The following is a 20449-nucleotide window of genomic DNA, read 5'->3' as shown; positions in this document are numbered from 1 at the left end:
CGCCCGCGCGGGGCAGGGCGGCGGCCGGGGCGCATGCGCCGCGCCGGGAGGGCGGGGCGGCCGTTGGGGCCGCGGCCTCGTGCGGGGGGCGGGGTTCCCTTTCCTCGCAAACGCTCGTTGCCGCGGGCGGCTGCGGGCGCCGCCGCCGAGCGTGGGTTTCCTGTAAATCAGCCTAGAATGGGCGCGGGTCACCCAGGACTGGGTTGTGCCCCTTGCAGGAGCCCGCCGGGGCGGCGCGCTGCCGGGGCCGGCCTCCTCTCTGCCCCGGAGGGCTGCCCCGCCGGCGGTCCTGAGGGGGAGCCCGCCACGCACCCCGCTCCGGCGGGGCCCTCCGCTCTAATAATGCCCCTGCCGCCTTGGGCCTGTGGCGTTACGAAAACCCAGCGCTTCTCTTTTTTCTTTTTCCCCCGCGTTCCGAGAAGGAAGGGTTTGGTCGGTGTCTGAGCCGCCGCTGTGTTTCACTTCTCTTGGCACCTCGCCGGAGCCACGCTGTTGCTGACGGGGCGGGAGGGCTGTGCTGCGAGGCCTGGAGTGCCCCACAGCACCTGCAGTGCCAGGGCCACCTCCTCGGAAACATAGGCAAAACGGTGCGCTGAGGGGCGGCAGGGTTGTGCTGCTGCGAAACGGTGTGCTGGAGGAAAAGAGGGGAGAAGGCAAGCTTCGCAGTACCAGCGGGACCGTGTACTCCGTCACTATTTAACAGTGGGCCAGCAGCAGACTTTATTTTAGCCCAGGCAGTTTACGGTGGCCGCACAAAGCAGCTGCTGCTGCTCCAAGGGCGGACTGCAATGGAGCGTTGGTGACGGGGGTTGCTCTGGACGTGCTTTGCTTCATCTTTTCGGACGGGGGAGAACCACAAATGTCGGCAAGAGCTGATGGCTGTGCAGGGTGGCTAATCCTTCTGTGCCAGTTCCACTTCTTTATCAAGCAGCATATGAGAATAGTTACTCTTCTTGCTGTAGTTGGTTTCTGACTATTCTCTTTCCATTAGAGAGTGGTTTATGTGAAAAACATATTTTCCAGGCCAATTTAAAAAAAAAAAAAAGTTTGTGCGTAAGTTTTACTCATTACACGAGTGCTGCTGGAGCACATGCTAGGCATCCCTCCCAGGACAGTTTCACAGTGACGATGAGTCTGTTGGCTTGCTATTCTCTCACAACCATGTTTCCCTTTTGCGGTTCAATGCAATGTACCAAAGCTTATCTCCTTTCCTCTTGGCACATAAAAAAGCTGCCCTTCAATGGGAAGCAGAGGCAGGCAGAACAATTCCTGAGAAATACCATCACCCTGTCCCCCCAAAATCTGAACTAGTGCAATCTCCTAGGTAATGCAGACCAGAGTGATCCCGCTTCAGGTTTTGGAGGAACTGCTCCCCATGAGTTCAGGGAGAAAAGGATCTAGGAGAGAGAGGACAAGGCTGTACCAGCTCCTTCCTCCCCACCTGTCCACCAGCTCTGGCCCATACAGTGTATATATATACACGTCTTGCACAGTGCTGCCATCCACCCCCTTCAGAGCAGGAATATATTTCCCTGTTACATGCTTTGCCCCAGGTTTGTTTCAGGCTCTTTGTTTGTAGTGCCTCTCTCTGCCTGTGGAGCAATAAGGGTAAGTCTTGGTCCCATTTTGCTTAAAGCTTGACTTGAGAACTTGAAAAGAGTTGGCTAAGAATGTTTTACAGGCTGTTAGAATTGAAGAAAGACCTTATTAAAGAAATAGATGCCCTGGGAAGTACGGAGTATTCTTAAATAACTGCCTTGTGTAAAAGCAAGCACAGCTCGCCAACTGAAAATGCCCTCCGCCTCCAGCCCCATGGCTCAATAGCTCAATAGTTTCTCCAGTTACATACTGCGGAGTTGAAAGCTGGCCTCTCATGCTGCATGCCAAGTTCACCTCTATAGATGTGCATAATAATTCTAGGATTTCCTTTTTTCCTGAATACAACACAATTCTGCTGAAAAGCAGGAAGGTGTTTTATAAATCCATGCTTATCTGAGAATGAGTGGCTGGAGGTTTACAGTTTTACACAGAATACACATATACTATGTTTAGGAGGAGATGCACATTTATTTTGGGGTTTTTAAAGGCAAAAATGTCCAACTAAATTACACTGCTATTTGAGCTGGCCTGTTTGAGAAAGAACCAGAACGCTATCCATGGGAAATGGGGATAATCATTATTATCTAAAATATAACTATTTAATGGCTTCGGGTTGTTATTCTCCACCCCCCTGCCATGATTTCATAGAGGTCAGAGGTGGTGAAAATTCAGTAGCAAACAGCTGAAATGATTACATGATGTGCTGAACTGCCCGGAGTGCACTAGCTTTGATCAACCCAAAACATTTTAGGTTTTGCATAAATACATCTCAGAAAATTCCAATTCAGCAATGCCTTAGTGGGTATTTTTCTGAACACAAAAAAACAAGCAATCCTCCCCAAATCCATCCATGCCTGTATGTACGTGGCATAGATGCTGCTGGCCGTCAGCAGTTTCCAGAAGGCTGTGATCAGACAAACTGACCTGTACAGACAGACCTCTTGGTTGGAGGGTTCAAGAAGGTGGCTTCCCAGCAGGCCGCAGGCACACAGCCGATGGGCTGATGGGAACAAGTTTGTCATAGCTTTGTGTTTTGCCGTTTTCTGCTTGCCTTCTATTGCAGTGCATGCTTTTATTCTTTATTGGGCTCATAGTTTCTACATCGTACGTCCACAATGTCCAGCCTGGCAGCTGCTTTACTTCCTCACATCGGTTCTTTTCAAGATGAAAGCTTGACACTTAAGAAGTTGTAGGGAATCTTGCCTCCCAGCTTTCTGAGATGAGCGCTGGGGACTGGAGCAAGCTCATGCTCTGTTCTGGAGAAAGGTAGGAGGAATCCGTGGGCAGACTGCTATTCTAAATGAGAAACTAACGCCTTTGTGCTCTTATTTCTGGTTTTGAGAGTTAGTGATACTGCTTGTCATGAATTGTGGCTCTCATCCAGCACCCTTGGAAACCACCGAAAAGGCTCCCATCGACTTCAGTTGTAGTTTGATCAGGCCTTCAACCCACAAAGATGCCATTGTTTAATTTTGCTGCCACTGGGGGTTTTGGCATAGTGTTCCCCTCCTGCCCTCAGATACGTATATCTACTAAGTCCTTGCAAGTAGTGCTTTACATGTGTGATGTGTAATCTCTGATGACAGAAAGAGGTTGCCTTTTCCTGAACATGGAGAGACTTTGAGGCTGGATTCCTGGCGATCCATTGTGACTGTTCTGGTAAATGCTTTTCCTCTGTTCCGTTAGTAAATATAAAATAACTTATGTGGTTGGGTTCTGTTAAAGACTTGACTTTAAAACTATACTGGCTCATTGGGTTAGCAATTGTAGAATCAGAAAACGTCTTCTAGAAAATGTAGTTAAAACCTACAAAATGGCACTGGTCAGGAATTACATTTTAGGAAATGGAAATCTGATTATTCTCCTAATTTATTTAATTAAATTTATTCAGCCATCTCCTTAGCTCTGCAACAATAATTTAAGAACACAAAAGACTAGCCTGCATATGCTATGATGCATGTTAGTAGTGAAAGGGACCTCAGGCTCCCAAGCTTTGGACTGTATCTGAAGTTAGCCAATGTAGAGCCTGTGGAATTGGAAGTTTCATAGCAGGATTAGGGATCACTTAAAATAATCTACAACAAAAGAATAAAGCCTGGGTGGTTGCTAAGCTACTTGGTTGGTTGGTTGGCTTTAAGGGATCTGCAAGACTTCGATATTTTATCTCCTTGCTGTAAAGGCTGACTTATTAAACTGAGAAATGCAACAAATTAAAACATAGATTCTTAAAACTGGCCTTTATTGTCATGTATCATCTTTCTGCTGTCTATTTTTAATACATCTTGTATCCAGGATTAACATTAACAAACTAAGAAATAGTTTCCAACTGTGCCCAGTCAGGCAAGGGATAGAGACTTTTTGTCAGGCAGAGATGCTTTGGGAACAGGAGTGCCTCCTGAAAAACTAATTTTAAAACATTGCTATTCCCCGATAGTAACAATTCAAAAAAATTAAAAAAAAAAAAAAAAGAGAGAAGCAGATACATGACTAAAGAGCCAACTGTAAAAGCTTAAATAGCTGATTTTTTTTTTTTCCAGTGTTACTCTTCAGGGGGAAAAATTAAGTTCACTTGGTGCAAAAGAGAAATCGTCAGCTCACAGCTCAGAAACAGGACATAAGCTTGGGTGAAAAGTATCTTTGGGTGTTGAGCCACTGGGGCTTTGTGTGCCAAGCTCAGCTAAATCAGTATGTGTCAGAACTGCCAGCAGGGTGAGATCCTGCAGGAGCATAAACACCTACCTTGAGGAGGCTTCAGATAGAGACTGACTGCCAGATAGTTGTATCTTGCCAAGAAGGTGCCATACACTGAGTATAGGCTTGCACTGTGTCACCTGGCATCGTCCAGAGGTCCTCGAGTTCGTTGCTGAATGAAGAATAATCCCTTTCCCAGACACGTTACTGCAGAGCTGCACGAACACAGCTGTACCATGGCTGGGCTCCAAGGTAGCAGATAAGCATTGGGCTATCTGTATATGCAAAACATCTCTTTCTCGGTGCCTTTGAGCTAGCGCCGAGGTAGCTCAGCACTGCACAGCACAGACATCATCTAAAACTGCCTTTAGAGTTTGAGGATCATGCTTTAGCATTTGGTTGTCTGCAACCCATATTATGTGTTTAAGAACTTGAGAGGATCTGTGCTTAATGTAACTGTGAACGGAGCGTCCTAAGTTTCATGACTTCCGAGGCTGCAGATGTAAAGACAGTGTTGTGTTTGTCAGGGCAAGATTGAAACAATCCATGGCTTGAAAAATAGCTATCTGAAAAATCTGTGCTGCTGCTTTCTTATATATAGGCCTGGGGTATACATGGACTTATGTCATCCTGCTAAAGGAGAATACACCTCTGTTTGGCACGGGCTGCCATTCCTTCCTTTTTATCTGTTCCTTGCTCCTGAGGGGAGAGAGCATGAAATGAGCTACAGCCCCTCCTGTCCCTAAATTCATTACTGATTAACCGTATGGGTTAGGAACACAATAATCCTCGTGAGTCAGGAATTCTTTATCTAGAAAATGAACATATAAACAGTGAGTATAAGCTACGTTCATAAAATGGTGCATTTTTGAATGATTCTCAGACACTCATTCCTGATGTTGCATCCATTACAATTAACGGATATAAAAGGAGTAGCCTCTACAAAGTATCTCCGTGCTCTTGTGCAGAGATACGCACTTGAATCTCAGGAGCAACGTAGCTGTGTTAGTTGTAACTGTGCCTCTGTTAATTAGTGTGCTAATGTTAGATTGTTTTTGCTCTTACATTCTTTGTCCTTGTGAGGAATAAAGTTTAGGTCATGCTCAGTAGAATATTCTTACTGCACTTGTACTCTTTTCAAACTTCCCAAAATGAGAAACAGTTATCATCAAATGTGTCATTTTAAACTGGCACAGTGGGATCCTGATGCGTCCTGTGGCCGATGTTAGCTGTGTGGCCCAAGCAGAGCTTCCTTGGCTAAACAGAAATCTGTCATGTAACAACTAGCCTGGAGGTATAAAATGCAGAGCCTTTGTGAAGCAGGATCTGCATTGTCATATTGCAGAGTAAAGGTTTTCTTTTCCATATCAGAGCCATGGAAATCACATATTTTGTCTTGGTGACTTAATTAAAAAAAAAAAAAAGTTTGCATTTGTTTTTCCCTGTAAAATTAAACTTCGCTCAATTTGTCTTCCTTAAAATGTTTTACACTTTTTTTGGCTCAAAGTATTCATTGAATTCACAGGAACTGACATGTAGCTCTGAGTGACCTAAAAGGGTATTTCTAAGGAAATAACCAATTAATCTAAAATGCTTTATCTTTTTTGTCCCATATTACTTTGCTTGCTGTGAATCATGGTGTAGCCTCCTCCCAGACAAGCTCACTAAAATCCCCTTGGAATTGTTCTTATGTTTAAAAGGGCTCTTGATACCATTTTACGTCAAAGAGAGAGAGGGGGATGGAAGTGGAAATGTGCCACATGAACAAAGTGTTTAGCTGGGAAGATAACACTGATGATTAGGCTGTGCAGGCAGAACGGGTCTTAACTGCACGTGTATGCTTTAAGGGCTTTGAGAACTGAACTCCAGAGAAATACTTTTTTTTTTCCCTTCATTGTTTCTCCTACCAGAGAGACCTGAATCTTGTCTTTTGCCAGTATAATTTCAGTGTAACTACACAGAAATCACCAGATGAGAGTAAATGTAGACCCCTGCCTCTGCATAATATTAAAAACAGTTATACCATTATATAAAAACAGTCACTATTGTCACGGGATTATTTTTGAGCAGTGAGCATATCTTCCTGTTTCAGCATCTGTTTAACTAGAATGTTTCTTGAAAAACATTCTGATTGTGATGTTTTGGAAAATGATCAGCTACCAGCTGTGAACATTAAAAGGCTGAGAACACAGAAGGGAAATAGTTTGCATGAGAACATGTTTACTCCCAGTAACACCTGGCTTGTTGGATAAATGTAAGCTTATTCATGCTCTAATAGAGGTTTTGCAGTAAAACTACGATCATCTTAGTGGTGAGCTCAAACTGTAGCCTAAGTACAGAAAGCAAGAGGCCTGCTTGGAAAAGAGCAAAATGCATGGCCAGATACTAGATGCAGCATGAAAGACCAAAAGGTTTAGGGTACCAAAAATTTGTTTCAGAATGGAATTTTGCAGACAGTTTTGCAACACTGTGAACAGCCAGTGATCTCAGATGCATAATTTCAGTGGAGCAGTAGGGGAAAAAAAAAAACCAAACCAAAACATAAAAACCCTTTCATTGAACTGCTGGGTTCAGGAAGTTCTGTGCATTTAGAAATCCATGTTCTGAAATGCCTAAAATTGCGTAATTTTTATGCATAGTGGCATTACCTGCAAGCATTAAAATACTGTGAGTATTTTAGTCATGTATTGGGGTCAGTATTCAGTCATGAGGCCGGGGCCTCAGTGCTAGCAGGCAGTGGCAATAAGATGTACAGCCATGATTTTTGCTTGCAAGCGGCCTAGGTTTGTGACAAGAAACACAATTTGGGATGATTCTCCTAACATTCTGAGTAGGATTCACGGACTTTGGAAAAATGCAGCAGAGCCAGTCTCCGAAGAAGTACTCTCAGACTTTGCTAAAGAAACAGGTCAGGCTGCAGTGCTGTGGCGAGCTTTAAGCCATGCTATTAGAAATTCAGTAAGACTCAATGTGACTGAGATGAGCTGAAGCCGGGTAGAGACTCTTGAAAGTTTTACTTATCATGATGAAGACAGTAATTATGGATGTTAAATATTGTCACTAAATATTGTTGTTAAAACCTTGTTCTTTCCTCTAATAATGAGCATCTCAAATTTCAGACCATTCAGGTCTGCGTATATATAGTGGACAAAGGGAAACTATCACAGCTGCTCCTTTGTTTTATCCAGCGTTGGTTTGGATGGTGTCCTCGGAAGGCTTCCGTGTCTGTAAACTTCCACGCCTCTTGCAAAGCAGATGGTCTCACCCGCGCTGCCTGCCCAGCAGCTCTGTACCTGTGGACGCGCTGCCCTCGCACTATGCCAGAGCACGTGCTGCCAGACATGGTTATGGGCCAAGACTATGCAGGGAAGCATGCCAACAATTCGGCAGCATGGATGACTGCAAAACAGTGCATGAGCGCGGTGCCTGGCTATGTAGCTTACAGACACAACTATAGGGTTTGGGATGCCAATAGTTCTCTTTCATGCTTCCCGCACTGGGGAACAGAGCCTCCGTCAGACAGCAGGGCAGTCACAGCAGTGGCATCTGCGTGCTGGGTGCAGCAGCTCAGGGAATACATAGTGCACCTGGTACATAAAATCCCTGTGAGGTCCTGTGCTTTCTGAAAGCGGAACAGCTGCAAGAGCCGGGGAAGAGGAGCTCTGCAGAACTCTAGCCAAAATGTCCTGGTGCTTTGGCTGCACCGCTGCTCATCTTGTCTGCAGGAGACTGGGTCAGCTCCAGCAGAGAGACTCAGAGCTAGGCCCTTCCTACATTTTTCTTGGAACTTTGTTCTGTTCTTAATTAACACATCGGCGCTGGGGCCAGGCCATAATTGCACGGCTCAGCGGTGCTGTCATTTTCCTGGCACGGGGCTCCAGTCAGTGCTGTGGCCGAGGCGGAGGAGGCAGGGAGGGCGGAGAAGCACCGACTCCAAGAGACACCTCAGAGGGAGGCAGAGCGCGAGGCCAGAGTCGCTAACCTGACTCGTAACGAGCCCTAAGCCAGGGTGCGAGGTACCACCCTGCAAATTTGGGACGTAGCTGTAGGTGGCTATATGAAGCTTGCTCGCATAGGCTCCTGCTAGGCACCCATAATGCCCAGGCTTTGGGATAAGCTTCGCTTGTCTGTTGTGGCCAGAAAGAGAACTGAGGAGCCCAGAAGGCTTGATGGTTCAGTTCTGTCACTGGTGTCGAGGAGATGAAGGTTTAAATCCTTCTTTTTGCATCTGTTTCTTTATGCCAAGCAGAAGACTTGCAGTCTCGGGCAACATGGAGAAGAGCATGTGGCGCTCAGTTGTGACAGGCCTGTCCTCTTAGCAAGAGCTGAATATGTAGCTCAAATAAAAGCAGAAGCAGCACAAAACAAAGAACTTCTTTCAGAGTAGACACAAGACGTTAAATCATTGTTCTCAGAGTTGGGGAATGCCTCTGAGGCAGGCAAAACAGACTTACAAAATAACTCATGGAACATGCATGCAAATTGGCCTCCTTTATCCTTCAGGACTCAAAGCATGCTTCTCTCAAACGTTTTGGGGTTTGGAGGGTCTTAGTTTTAAGTACAACCCATGTCTAATACTCTTTAACTGGCTTTCAACTTTTTTTTCATTTCCTGGAATTTGCAAACCCCTTCTTTCTTTTCCTTTCTTGGCTACAGGAATCTTGCACTGTGAAGCAGAAGTTCTCAAGCTGGGAACTTGGGCTTTGACAACCCCCAATGTCCTGTTACGTGAATGTTACAGGAGCAAAAAGGAAACCATTTCTGTGTCATTTAGGCTGCCGGCAGCACGGCCTTCTGCCTGTTGCCACCTAAGAGCAGGAGGAGCTGGATGGCCAGGGCTCTCCCTTTGCTGAAGAACCTCAGGTGAGTGGGGTGGATTCTGCTGGAAGCCACCCATTTCCATCTGAGCCAAAGGTGGCAGCGTGTTCAGGCCTCCCTCGGATGGCTACGAGCCAGCAAGTGCCTGGCGCAGTCGAGAGTTGCACAAGTAGGTGGAAAGGTAAGCTGTGCTCTGAAGGGGTCTTTGACCCGTGTTTCATCGGGTGCTGTTCTCCTGTACCACAGGCCGAAGACCTTTGGGGGTTTAACCTCCTGGTCGAGGTGGGTCCCGTCAGAGCACGCCGCTCGCTTGTGATGAGGAGCTGTGAGAAGGCTCATCTGGAGCCTTCCCCCGTGCACCCTCTGCCCCCTGGCCTGGCACCCACATTTAGGCCCTGGCCTCGGCCCCGGCCCTCGCGTGGGCTGCGCTGTGGGCGTGCCATGCCTGGCCCTGTCCCTCGCTGATCCTGGTGTGGCTTCCTGGTGTGACTGGGGACCTGCCTCGTCCCTGCAGCCTGGCCTGGTGGTCGGCAGGCTCTGGCTGACCCTTTCACCGTTGTGGCACCTGCTCCGCTGTCCTTCCTCGGGAGCAGTGGGGCAGCGCCCCGTTGGTGCGATGCCTGCCTCGCCCCCACCTGCAGCACCCGCTGTGCCTCCTCCTGCCAAGAATCTCTGCTCCGCTGCTCCCCTGCTCCTGGAAGGGGCAGAGCAGGATTGGGAAGGTAAAGCCCAGGATCACACAGGGATGTTGTTGCTGCAGCATCTTCTCCAGTCAGTGAGGCAGTGTTTCAGAGGAGTGGAATACATAAACCCTCAGTCTGGTGCACATGTGTTTGAAGAGACGGAAGGAAGAGAGGCACATGTGCTATCCGGTGTCTGCATGAGTGTAACTTTGTGCTGTCATCAATGTGTTAGTCGAAATGAAGACGTATCCAGGAGTTTCAAGGAGTTCAGACCTTCTCTTGCATTGCACATAGGTGCAGAAGCCCTGTGGACTTCAACTTAAACTCACCCGCTGCACATGAACGAAGGCTTTCCTGGCTCAGCGTAATCTTGCTCTTTTCTTTAATACACAAGTCTGACTTAAGAATACTGAAGCAGACAGACTGCAGAATTTTCATTAGGTTGGATTATTTGCTTTGTGACGTAAGGCGAAAAATAGTCCAACTTGGTCTGTGCTCTCATGTAATAAATCACATTCTCTAGCATGCATGAAATGCAGGAGAGCACCCAGTAATTTGTAGAGAAATACTGCACTGTTTTCACAGGAAGGTGTTTTAAAGGTGTCTGGGAATTGCAGATGAGCAGTGTGAGAAGGGATACGGCGAAAGGGTGTATTACTTGATACCGTACCTTAAATGCACCTCTAGGACCTGGTTATGACTTTCACTGCCGAGAGACACCTCTGTGTTAAAGAACTGTATTTATTCGGAATGAGGCATGTTGATGGTGCTGATGCATAGTTGATAATCGATGTAATTAGGTAATACATTACAAACAAAGCTGTATTATTTCAGGTACTCACTACAAAAGTACATGAAATTCAGTGTGCATTAGAGAATTTTTTAAATTTAAGAAGATAAATTGAGGTGAAACAGGCCACCCACCTCCTCTATAAATTGGTTCTTGAAAGATACCTTTGCTCAGGGATGAGTCCAGATTAACATTCTCAGGCACTCGAGTAGGCAGCTGTGCTGTCCCAAAGACGGGCTTTGCAGGAATTCCCATCTGCCTCAGCACCCGGAGATAGGGGCAATGCAACGTACAGCCAAAGCAGCCCTTTAGACTTTGAGATGCACCTCTGCTTTGGTAACACTCCATGTTATGCAGGTATGTCCCTGCTGCAGGTGTGGGATAAACCCTTAGGTGTGCTTGGAAATGGTGGCCTGGACGCATCTGTCCTAGTTCTGCTCTGAATCAAACCAGCTGAACTCCGCTCAGCACAGTGTTCTGGTTTCACTTGTGCCACTGGGAAATCAATGAGAATCAATATTCGCTTTTCACTGAGTGCTTCTCTGCCCAACAACTGCATCAAACTTGGCATTGGTCAGCTTTTTCAGAACATCCAGGGCACGTTCTGGGAACAACCTGAAAGAGATGATAATAACACGAAATTAAATGTGGGATAAGAAACTTAAATTACAGGGAAAAAGTGGCACTGCAGGTGAGGGAAGAGCTGGTCTGGGAGAAGAATCTGTGAACATGCAGACTGAGAGTTAAGGCTTAAACCATGTGTTATTTCCAAAGAATATGTAGCCCTCATCAATCTCTGTCTAGTTTAACTGCAATCCCAACCATGTCCTTTTATGACAATTCCAGGACAGGTATGTACTGGACATGATTTAGGTTGCAATATTGCTGCAGGATCCAGGAAGTTTTAATATTGAACATAGAAGTGTGCATTTGCTTTCTCTTTGCTTTCAAAACCTTATCATCTGGTTAATTTGGGGAAAGAAAAAACCAGACAACTTTAGACCTCCTCATAGAAAGAAATTTGGGGTTAGACACAGGCTTGCTGGCTTTCACAAACAAGAAATTACCAAGTGTTTCATGAAATACCGTCGAAGTTAACTGAAAAGTTAACTTAGCTGTTCTGATGTGAATTCCAGATTTGGAACCTGAGCTCTGATGAAAACACCTCCTCAGCAGAGCAGCTACACTGGATATTAAAGACCTGTGAGAGGACTAATCTTGCTTTACGTGGCAGAGAGAAGCAGTAGAGCCCTTTTAAAGCAACTTTCCCAGCCTCTGTGACCTCAATCTTTAGTGGTGAAGAAACAAATGCTAATAAGCAGCAGGTCCTCAGCTCTTGTCTGGAACTTCTCTGAGGCTGCTGTTTCAGAGAAAGTGGTGTTTACAGGCAAAAGGGAAATGGCGATTTGTGAAGAAAAAGTGTTCTCCTGTTCTCCCTCTCCCTCCCTGTCAGCCTGTAGAGCGGTCGAGTTCTCTACTGAGAACAGTTAGCTATGGAAAGTGGATCGTAACGACCTATGAGGGGGTTCAAGAAAATCTTTCTGTGGATGATGTCCGCTGTTGTCATTAGAAAGAACGACTGCAGTATTTGGTTCCTTTGTGATGTGTTCTAAAAAACAACTTAATCTTGAATCAGATGTTACATGTTTGAGGGTTGTACACTCAGCAAGTTATATTCAATATATGTGGCAGGTTTTTTTTGTGTCTTTTTTTATTTTCTACTTACCTTTCAAGAAGTAAAGCAACGCGTTGACTTGATGGAACAAAAACCATTTTCTGGTTGGTCAGTATTCCTTCCATCAGGGCCTCTGCAACTTCTTCAGTCTCCAAAATCTTTCCAAGCCTACACAGGAAAGCACACATGTAAGAGCTACGGTGGTAAAACAGGGGTGGTACTAGCTGATGTAGGATGCTTCACATATGCACAAACTCAGGTAATTCACATGCAACCATTATGCGGGTTAAATGACACTGCGGATTTTCTTTAGCCAATGCTATACACCAATTTATCTCTGGTTTTATATGGTCAGTTGGAATATAACGCCTAAAGCTGGGGGTAATATGTACTGCCTTGATGCAAAGAAGGAAGGACAGGAAGTGTCCTGCACTTGGGTCACAACAACCCCATGCAACGCTACAGGCTGGGGGAGGAGTGGTTGGAGAGCTGCCTGTCAGAAGAGGACCTGGGGGTGTTGGTTGACAGCCGGCTGAACATGAGCCAGCAGTGTGCCCAGGTGGCCAAGAGGGCCAACAGCATCCTGGGTTGCATCAGGAATAGTGTGGCCAGCAGGACCAGGGAGGTAATCATCCCCCTGTACTCGGCACTGGTGAGGCTGCACCTCAAATACCATGTTCGGTTTTGGGCCCCTCCCTACAAGAAGGACATTGAGGTGCTGGAGCGTGTCCAGAGAAGGGCAACGAAGCTGGTGAAGGGTCTGGAGCACAAGTCTTACGAGGAGCGGCTGAGGGAGCTGGGGTTGTTTAGCCTGGGGAAGAGGAGGCTGAGGGGAGACCTTATTGGTCTCTACAACTACCTGCAAGGAGGTTGTAGCGAGGTGGGGGTCAGTCTCTTCTCCCAAGTAACAAGGGATAGGACAGGAGGAAATGGCCTCAAGCTGCGCCAGGGCAGGTTTAGGTTGGATATTAGGAAAAATTTCTTCACTGAAAGGGTAGTCAGGCACCTGACCAGGCTGCCCAGGGAAGTAGTTGAGTCCCCATCCCTGGAGGTGTTTAAAAGCCATGTAGATGTGGTACTTAGGGACATGGTTTAGTGTTGGACTTGGCAGTGATAGGTTAATGGTTGGACTTGATGTTCTTAAAGATCTTTTCCAACCTAAATGATTCTATGATTCTAAGACAGAGTTTTGATGGTTACCTTGTACTAGGATTTTTGACAAATCCAGTGTTTATAAAAACTGGACAAAGACATGTCGTTTTTATTCCATCCTTTCCCAGGGTAGACAGCTCCTCTGTCAGAGCTTTATGAAATCCAACTGCAGCAAACTTGCTGGAACTGCAGGAGGGGAAAAAGCACAAATGAGAAGGCAGAAATACTGTTTCTAACTTTCTACAAAGGGAAATGGCCTAAAAGATCACACAGTACTGACTGGGAGGCAAAAAAAAATGTAACCCAGCTGAGAGGCAGGGCAGAGACTAATTCTAACTTTCCCTGTGCCAGAGTGTAGTGCCGGAGTAGATATTGCTGGTTGGGGAAGTAATTGTGGCATGCAGAGTGGGTGTCTTTCAGAAGAAGTCACCTTAGTTGCAAACAGACAGACGAATGTCAGGGATTGTTAGAAAATGAAAACTAATATGCAACAATCGATGGACTTCCGTTTCTCCCATGTGAGAAGACTCTTAGAAGGAATGCAGCCTGAATCTCTGACATTAAGAAGGCCGGGCAGAGTAGAAATGGAGAACAACCCTCTACTGTTCCTCGTACCGCACCGGAGTGTCTCGTGACATTTGCGTGTGAGTTTTGAAACAGAGGAGCATTATGCCTGCAAAAGTTGAGGAACATACTGCCACAGAAATTGGTGCAGGCCAAGAGTCTAAATCAACGTCAAAGAAAGCAGAACCAGAGAGTCAGTTTATTGACTGCTATTGATTTGGACGGTGTAATGCCAGTAAAATCCCTGGCTTGGGAGTTCTCATGTTGCTGGCAGTGAGTGACTCTCTAAGACAGAGCATTCCCAGGAGAAAACTGCTCCGCCTGGAGCTGCTGTTACAGAGGGCTAGATCTGACGCAGAAGGACAACATGCAATCTAACAGTTCTTCTGTTCATGCACCATGATTCAAGTGCTTCTAGTATCAACAGGCAATGCATCAAGCTCTCAGTTGCTCACGACACAGTAAGTATTATCACGTTTTACCTTCGGAAGGGTAATTTTACAGTCAAAACCCAATTTTACCTTGTGATGGCAGAAGTATTACACTACAGTCACTGCCACAATGGTAGAAGGATCAAAAGCTACTCATTAGGGGTTTACGTGACAGCACTGCAACAACGCACAGGAGTGCTACTTTCTAAGAATGAGAAGGGAAGAGGATACCTTTTTTGCTAAGCAAAAGTCTGGATCGGTGAGGGAGAGAGAGAAAAGGAGAAGCTTTCATTAGTGGATGTGTCACATGACTATTCCTTCACACAAGCATTGCTCCTGATTCAGTCAGAGCTAATAAGCAAATGGGCAGGAACCTCCAGGCACCCTTAAGTGCTGGCTGTTGTGCTTTTGTCCTCCTTCGCACCGTCCTTTGGACATGCCACATTCACCGGGAGGATTCTTTCGGCTACTCTGTGCTTGCTGATGGAGAAGATGTAATTAAAATTAAAAAAATGGAGAGAGCTGATTTTAAAATCACTTACCAATAAGCCACCATGAAAGAAATCACAAAATGACCTGCTGCCGAAGCCACCGTGACAATGTGACCGTGGTTGTTGTTCATCATGGCTGGCAGAAAAGCTCTTGTGGTCTTGAAAGTCATTTGAACCAAGAGGTGAAAAAGCAGGGGAGGAGGAAAGGGAGAGAAGAAAAACGTTTGCTTAGGCATATTCAGCACTGACCCTGACTATCATTAATTCAGCGACTAATGCTATCGCTAATGCTATGTGCCGCACAGCACCTCAGAATCTGAGAGCCACAGAGATACCCGTTCAGCTGGTACAACGGGCAACCTGTTCTCCAAATGGGAATGCTTCAGGAAGTCGGCTGTAAACAGGAGCCAAGTCTCACATCTTTCCCGTGCTGCTTTTTAGGTTTCAGGTGTAAGTGCCAATGCTACCAGTGTCTCACCCCAGCACGTACAATAAAACGCTCGTGAATCTGCAGCATCTCGTTTCTTCTGCCGCAAATAACAAGCCCTTAACAGCTAAAGCTCTCCCACCCTGTAACCCCTGCTGGCAGGGGCATGCCAAGGACTCAAGGCCCAGCTCTGACAGGGCCCAGCTGTGTCACCTCGACTCAGACTGCTGGGAGAAAGCTGGGAGAAAGTCCGCAGAGAGAGGAGAGAGGTACAAATCCCGAGGAGAGGCAGGACTGATGGGAAACGGGCTTAGAAGCAGCTCACGGAGCCAGGAGAGAAGGCGGTGACACAGCGAGGCACAAACCGCGAGGGGAAGAGCGCCCAGGGGGATCCGCCGGGCTGGTGGCTGCAATCAGGGAGGGGCCAGGCCTCACTGCGCCCTGCGGGCTGTGCTGGGAGCTGCGGGGCTGTCGCTCCCCTGCTCTGCCTGACCTGCCTGGCCATTCACGCCACGTGCCAGCTGCCTTTTGTGCACATCAGCTGATAAAAACATTGCTTTGTATTTTTCAGCCGTGTGTCTTCTGCTTGCAGGGTCTCGGTGCTCAGCTGCGGGTGCCCAAACTCCCCGATGCCAGGACGAACCCTAGTTCACCTATGACAGAGACCAACCCGTGCTGCAGATGAGGCCGGCGCCGGCCAGCTCGCGCAGAGAAGAGAGAGAATGAAGAAACCTGGCCAGGCTCAGCTCAGCAAGAAGATAACCAAGTTTCCCAACAGTCAGTCTAGCCGGCTGTCCCTGTGCTATGCACGTCCAAAAGACGCACTTGTAACTCACTGGTAGCTGAAAATAATTGTTAGCCTAAATATGCCTCCTCAGCAACGGCCCCCAAAAAGCATCTGTATGAAGATGGCAGTGGCCCTTACCCACATGTGAGCAAGAATGTTGACTTCAAACATTCTTTCAATCTGGTGGTCCTGAGTCGAGAGCAGGTCGGCAGCTGTAATCACACCAGCATTATTCACCAGGATGGAGACATCCCCAATTTCCTTTTTCACCTTTTGGACAGAAAAACACCAGAAAGGTGCATGCCATTCGTTATCAACAAAATGCAAGGCTGTGGAAGATGAGCAACACTTAATTTAACTCTTAACAGGGTTTCTTTTAGGGAGAGGAAGATGGCACCACGTTTCCAGATGTGGTAGGAACTGTGCAGTAGTACCACGAAATCTGGTTCAGATCTGATGCTTCTCCCTTAATTACTGCACAATTTGCCTACAGTACCTCTTCTCTTGTTTTCCTGACTTCTCTGAAAATGGAGCACGTTTGGGTAAGCCTTTGGACATGCCCCTGCCCCCCTACCTTCTCTGCAGCGCTGTAGATTTCCTCCCTTTTGCTGCAGTCCACCACGAAGGCTTGAACAGTGGCTCCCAGCCTTTTGCATTCTGCTGCTGTGTCCTCAACGCCGTGCTGCAAGAGGCAGAAAAGAGAGACGCGCCTGCACAACCGTACCCTGCAGGCACATTGCTGCTTGGCCGCATCTGGAGATGTCCATCGTTTATATTAGAGTGAAAGAAAGAGTAAGCCCATCTTTCTGCCTCCAGGCAGGATCAACAGGGTCATGCGGTTTCTGACCTTCTGTCATCATCTAAATTGTTCTAAAACCGTCGGGATCCGCTGCCTCCCTTGGCAATGTATTTCAGTGCCTGCTTATCTCCCCCTTACATTGTATATCCCAGCAGCAAAGCTCACTCACTTGCTATTAAGTTTCTTCCTTCTTCCTCCATGCCAGCGCTCATGGACAACACTCTACTTGGCGGCAGCCCTTTACACATCGGGAGACTACTGCCACGTGCCGCCCTCCCCCCTGCCCCGAGTCACACCTTTTTTGAAGAACGTGGATGTGGTACTGGACCACAAGCAGACGCAAAGTCTGATCTTAGCTGTAATGGGTTGCATGAACTGAAAATATTACACACTATCCTCCCTGCTTACGCATCCCTCTATGCCAGGCTTGTCTTGGGTTTTTTTGTTTGTGGGTGGTGGTGGTTTTTTTTTTTGTTTTTTTTTTTTCAGCTTCAGGATGACACGATGAACTGCTCTGCAGTTTCTGATCCACCGGGTCAGAAACCTTTCCTGCGCGCTGCTGCCCGGCCGCTCACCCCCTCTGTACAGCCCATCGCTCCTACGCACAGCACTTTGCCTTGATCCCTGCTGAACGACATTCTGCGTGTTTGTATCTGTCCGTCCTCCGCTTGCCAAGGTCTTTTTGCGTTCTAGTCAAATTACCTGAAATAGAGAGTCTGGGCTAGGGTGGACGTTTAGCAAGGCGTCGTCTACGCGTGTGACTGTGCCAGAGGGCAGCAGGGCTCACGCACAGCTCAACGCAGTGGTGCCCGTCGATACGAGTCAAGAGACACGTCTTCCAGCAACGTTCGCAAAATATCTGAGGCTAGAGAGAGAGCGAGCAGAAGGAAAACGTGCTTCTCTGCAGAAACAGGCTTCTGGTCTCAGCATGCCTTTTTCTGCCAGCCTAGGCAGGGGCTCCCACAGCAGCTCGCTGACCACTGCCCGCCCTCTCTCTCGCAGGTGCTCTCTGACGTGCCGCGCGTGCTGCCTCGCTGGTTGGCGCCGGGTTCCTGTGGGACCCGGACACCTACGTCCTCTGGCGCAAGGGGGGCCGAGCCCTGCGCTGGCGCTCAGCGTCCCAGCCGGTGAGCTGAGCCTGAGCCTGGGCCGATGGGAGCGGACGTGGAAGGAGGTGATGTGGATGCGGTTTGCATGCAGCCCTTCTCACGCTATTAAAAACCCAGCGGCCTCGGAGATCGGCGGGTCAAGCCGTGAATGGTACCGTTACCTTATTGATGTCCCACAGGACCAGCCTGCTCTGACGCTTGGCGAACTCGAAGGCAGTTGCTCTCCCAACGCCGTGGCCAGCACCCGTGATGAGAACGAGCTCTCCGCTGACGGACTTCCTCTTCACAGGGACAAAAAGCTTCACGAAAGCCTCTAAGTAGGAGTAGAGGAGCGTCGCCAGAAACAGGAGAAGATCCAGAAACGGATTCATTGTTCTGCCGAAGGGCCTGTGATGGCCTGACTGAACTTTACTCTCTGTCGAGGAGGATGCGGGTTGTTGATTTACCAGCAGCCCGCGGCCTGCCTGGGCAGGCACCGCTCGCCGCCGCGCCGAGCCAGGGGCCTCTGCCCCGCCAGGAGCCGCCCCCCGCCCCCGCCGCGCCCCGCCCCGCCCCGCCCGGGCCCCGCGCTCCCCTCGCCGCGCGGCGCCGCGTGAAACGCGGGGACCGCGGTCGCCGAGGCCGGGCCGCCATCGGGGCGCGAGGAGCGGCGGCCGCCAATGGGAGAGCGGAGGCTCGGGGAGGGGGCGTGTCCACGGGCGGGGACAAGCCCGTGGCCTGGAAGCGCTCGCGATTGGTGGCGCTCCGCCCAATGAGAGGCGAGCTTGTAAAGAGGCGGTGGCGAGCGGCGGCCGTTGGGCGGGAGGGGCAGCGCAGGCAGCGGGCGTCGCTCGGGGGTGCCGGCGGCTGCCGGCCCGGGCCCGGTGGCCCGGAGCGGGCTGCCTCGCCCGGCCCCGCGCTGAACTTGCTGTCTGGTGGTCTTGTGCTGCGTGAGTGGTTCAGAGGTGTCGCAGCCTGCATGCGTGTTCCGCTCCAGCAGAAGGCATGCTTACCTTCTCCTTATGGATAGGCACAAGTGCTCCTGGGTGGGTGTCGCACCTGGTAGCGCGTGCTGGACGTAGCTCTCAAAGGAGCTGCTGCTGTCAGCGTGGCTACGGAAACGTGGCTCTTGGGCGGTTTCTGCCCCTCTGGCTGAGGAAAACGCCGTTGGTGGAGGTGTGCGAAAAGCTCAGTGTTCTGCCCTTGGTTGCGATCTGGCCGGACGGCATCTGCCAGTCCCCAGCCCGCGGGTGTGTTTTCTCTGCTTTGTTTGCCCCCGCACAGATGAGAGCGTGGGCGCCTTGCTGTTCCTCTCCCAGCCCCTCGTGCCAAGGAGCAGCAAAGCATGTTGTTGTTTGTTGTTTGCTGCAGGTGGAAGAGGGACAGAAGTGGCAATAAAGTCTCAAACTGGCTCATCCGGTTACTGGCAAAAACATCTTGAGGGTCCCCTAAACTCTCTGTTGTAATTCTGTCTCGAATCCTGCTGTGTGACTGCCCAGTCGCTCACTCTCATGAGGTCCTTGAGCAGTTTTCTTCATAGTGAGTCCAAGTCTGTCCTTCCTTCCTTTGAAGTTGTCAGCAGACTTTGTCCCCTACCTTCCTTTTCCAGGTCACTTAACGAAAGCCGAGTGGCACAAGTCCTTTTAATTCGTTAGTTATTCATTCCCATAGTATCTTATGCTATGGCTGCCTAGTTTCCTCAAGTCCTTTGGAAAATGGCATTGACCATGTGAATTGGGTCATCCTTATCTAGTTGAGTCTAAATTGCACAACTTGCACTTGGACTTGCTTGTCTGTGATGGAATATCCAGAACCTTAACCAGAACAGGAATGCTTGTAGGAAATGGGAGAAAACTAGTTTCAGGTGGTTTGTCTGGTTCTAACAATGTAACTGTGTGGTCTTATTTGAAAAGGATTGCTGACCTTACTCCTTTGCTTTTCAGTTAGAAAACTAGATGTATAAAGGTCGTGTTCATAATTTTACTTAACGATAGTTTTGAGCCAGTTGGGAAAGAGTGAAGGTTGCATGAACATCTGTCCTCTGACCAAAATCGGTCTCCAGTTAAGATTACAGTTGTTGAAAAGGATTTTTTTGTCCTGGTGCTTTGGCTGCACCGTTGCTTGTCTTGTCTGCGGGAGACTGGGTCAGCTCCAGCAGAGAGACTCAGAGCTAGGCACCTCCTACGTTTCTCTTGGAACTTTGTTCTGTTCTTAATTAACACATCGGTGTTGGGGCCAGGCCATAATTGCACGGCTCAGCGGTGCTGTCATTTTCCTGGCACGGGGCTCCAGTCAGTGCTGTGGCCGAGGCGGAGGAGGCAGGGAGGGCGGAGAAGCACCGACTCCAAGAGACACCTCAGAGGGAGGCAGAGCGCGAGGCCAGAGTCGCTAACCTGACTCGTAACGAGCCCTAAGCCAGGGTGCGAGGTACCACCCTGCAAATTTGGGACGTAG

The 20449-nt window shown here is 48.5% G+C and overlaps 1 protein-coding gene across 1 annotated transcript; it reads right to left on the bottom strand.

Moving 5' to 3' along the window:
- Window positions 1–10573: 10573 nt before the first annotated feature.
- LOC309592279 (estradiol 17-beta-dehydrogenase 11-like) lies at window positions 10574–18483 on the bottom strand. The gene is made up of 7 exons (XM_082315511.1): window positions 18178–18483; window positions 16683–16790; window positions 16247–16378; window positions 14946–15052; window positions 13457–13594; window positions 12308–12424; window positions 10574–11196 (listed from the first exon to the last, which is right to left on the bottom strand). The coding sequence occupies exons 1-7, from the start codon at window positions 18385–18387 to the stop codon at window positions 11109–11111; spliced, it is 900 nt and encodes a 299-aa protein (XP_082171637.1). The 5' UTR covers window positions 18388–18483; the 3' UTR covers window positions 10574–11108.
- Between the last annotated feature and the right edge of the window lie 1966 nt (window positions 18484–20449).

Source organism: Platalea leucorodia (assembly GCF_965183815.1).
Source record: "Platalea leucorodia genome assembly, chromosome: 6".
NCBI lineage: Eukaryota > Metazoa > Chordata > Aves > Pelecaniformes > Threskiornithidae > Platalea > Platalea leucorodia.
This window is presented reverse-complemented; position numbering and strand designations above follow the sequence as displayed.

Excerpts from the sequence above, each read along its gene's own strand:
- LOC309592279 (XM_082315511.1), bottom strand. The coding sequence starts at position 18,387 with ATGAATCCGTTTCTGGATCTTCTCCTGTTTCTGGCGACGCTCCTCTAC. Across the intron at positions 16,791-18,177 it reads TCCTGTGGGACATCAATAAG|CACGGCGTTGAGGACACAGC; the intron begins GTAACGGTACCA and ends TGCCTCTTGCAG. Across the intron at positions 11,197-12,307 it reads GTTGCTTTACTTCTTGAAAG|GTTGTTCCCAGAACGTGCCC; the intron begins GTAAGTAGAAAA and ends CATCTCTTTCAG.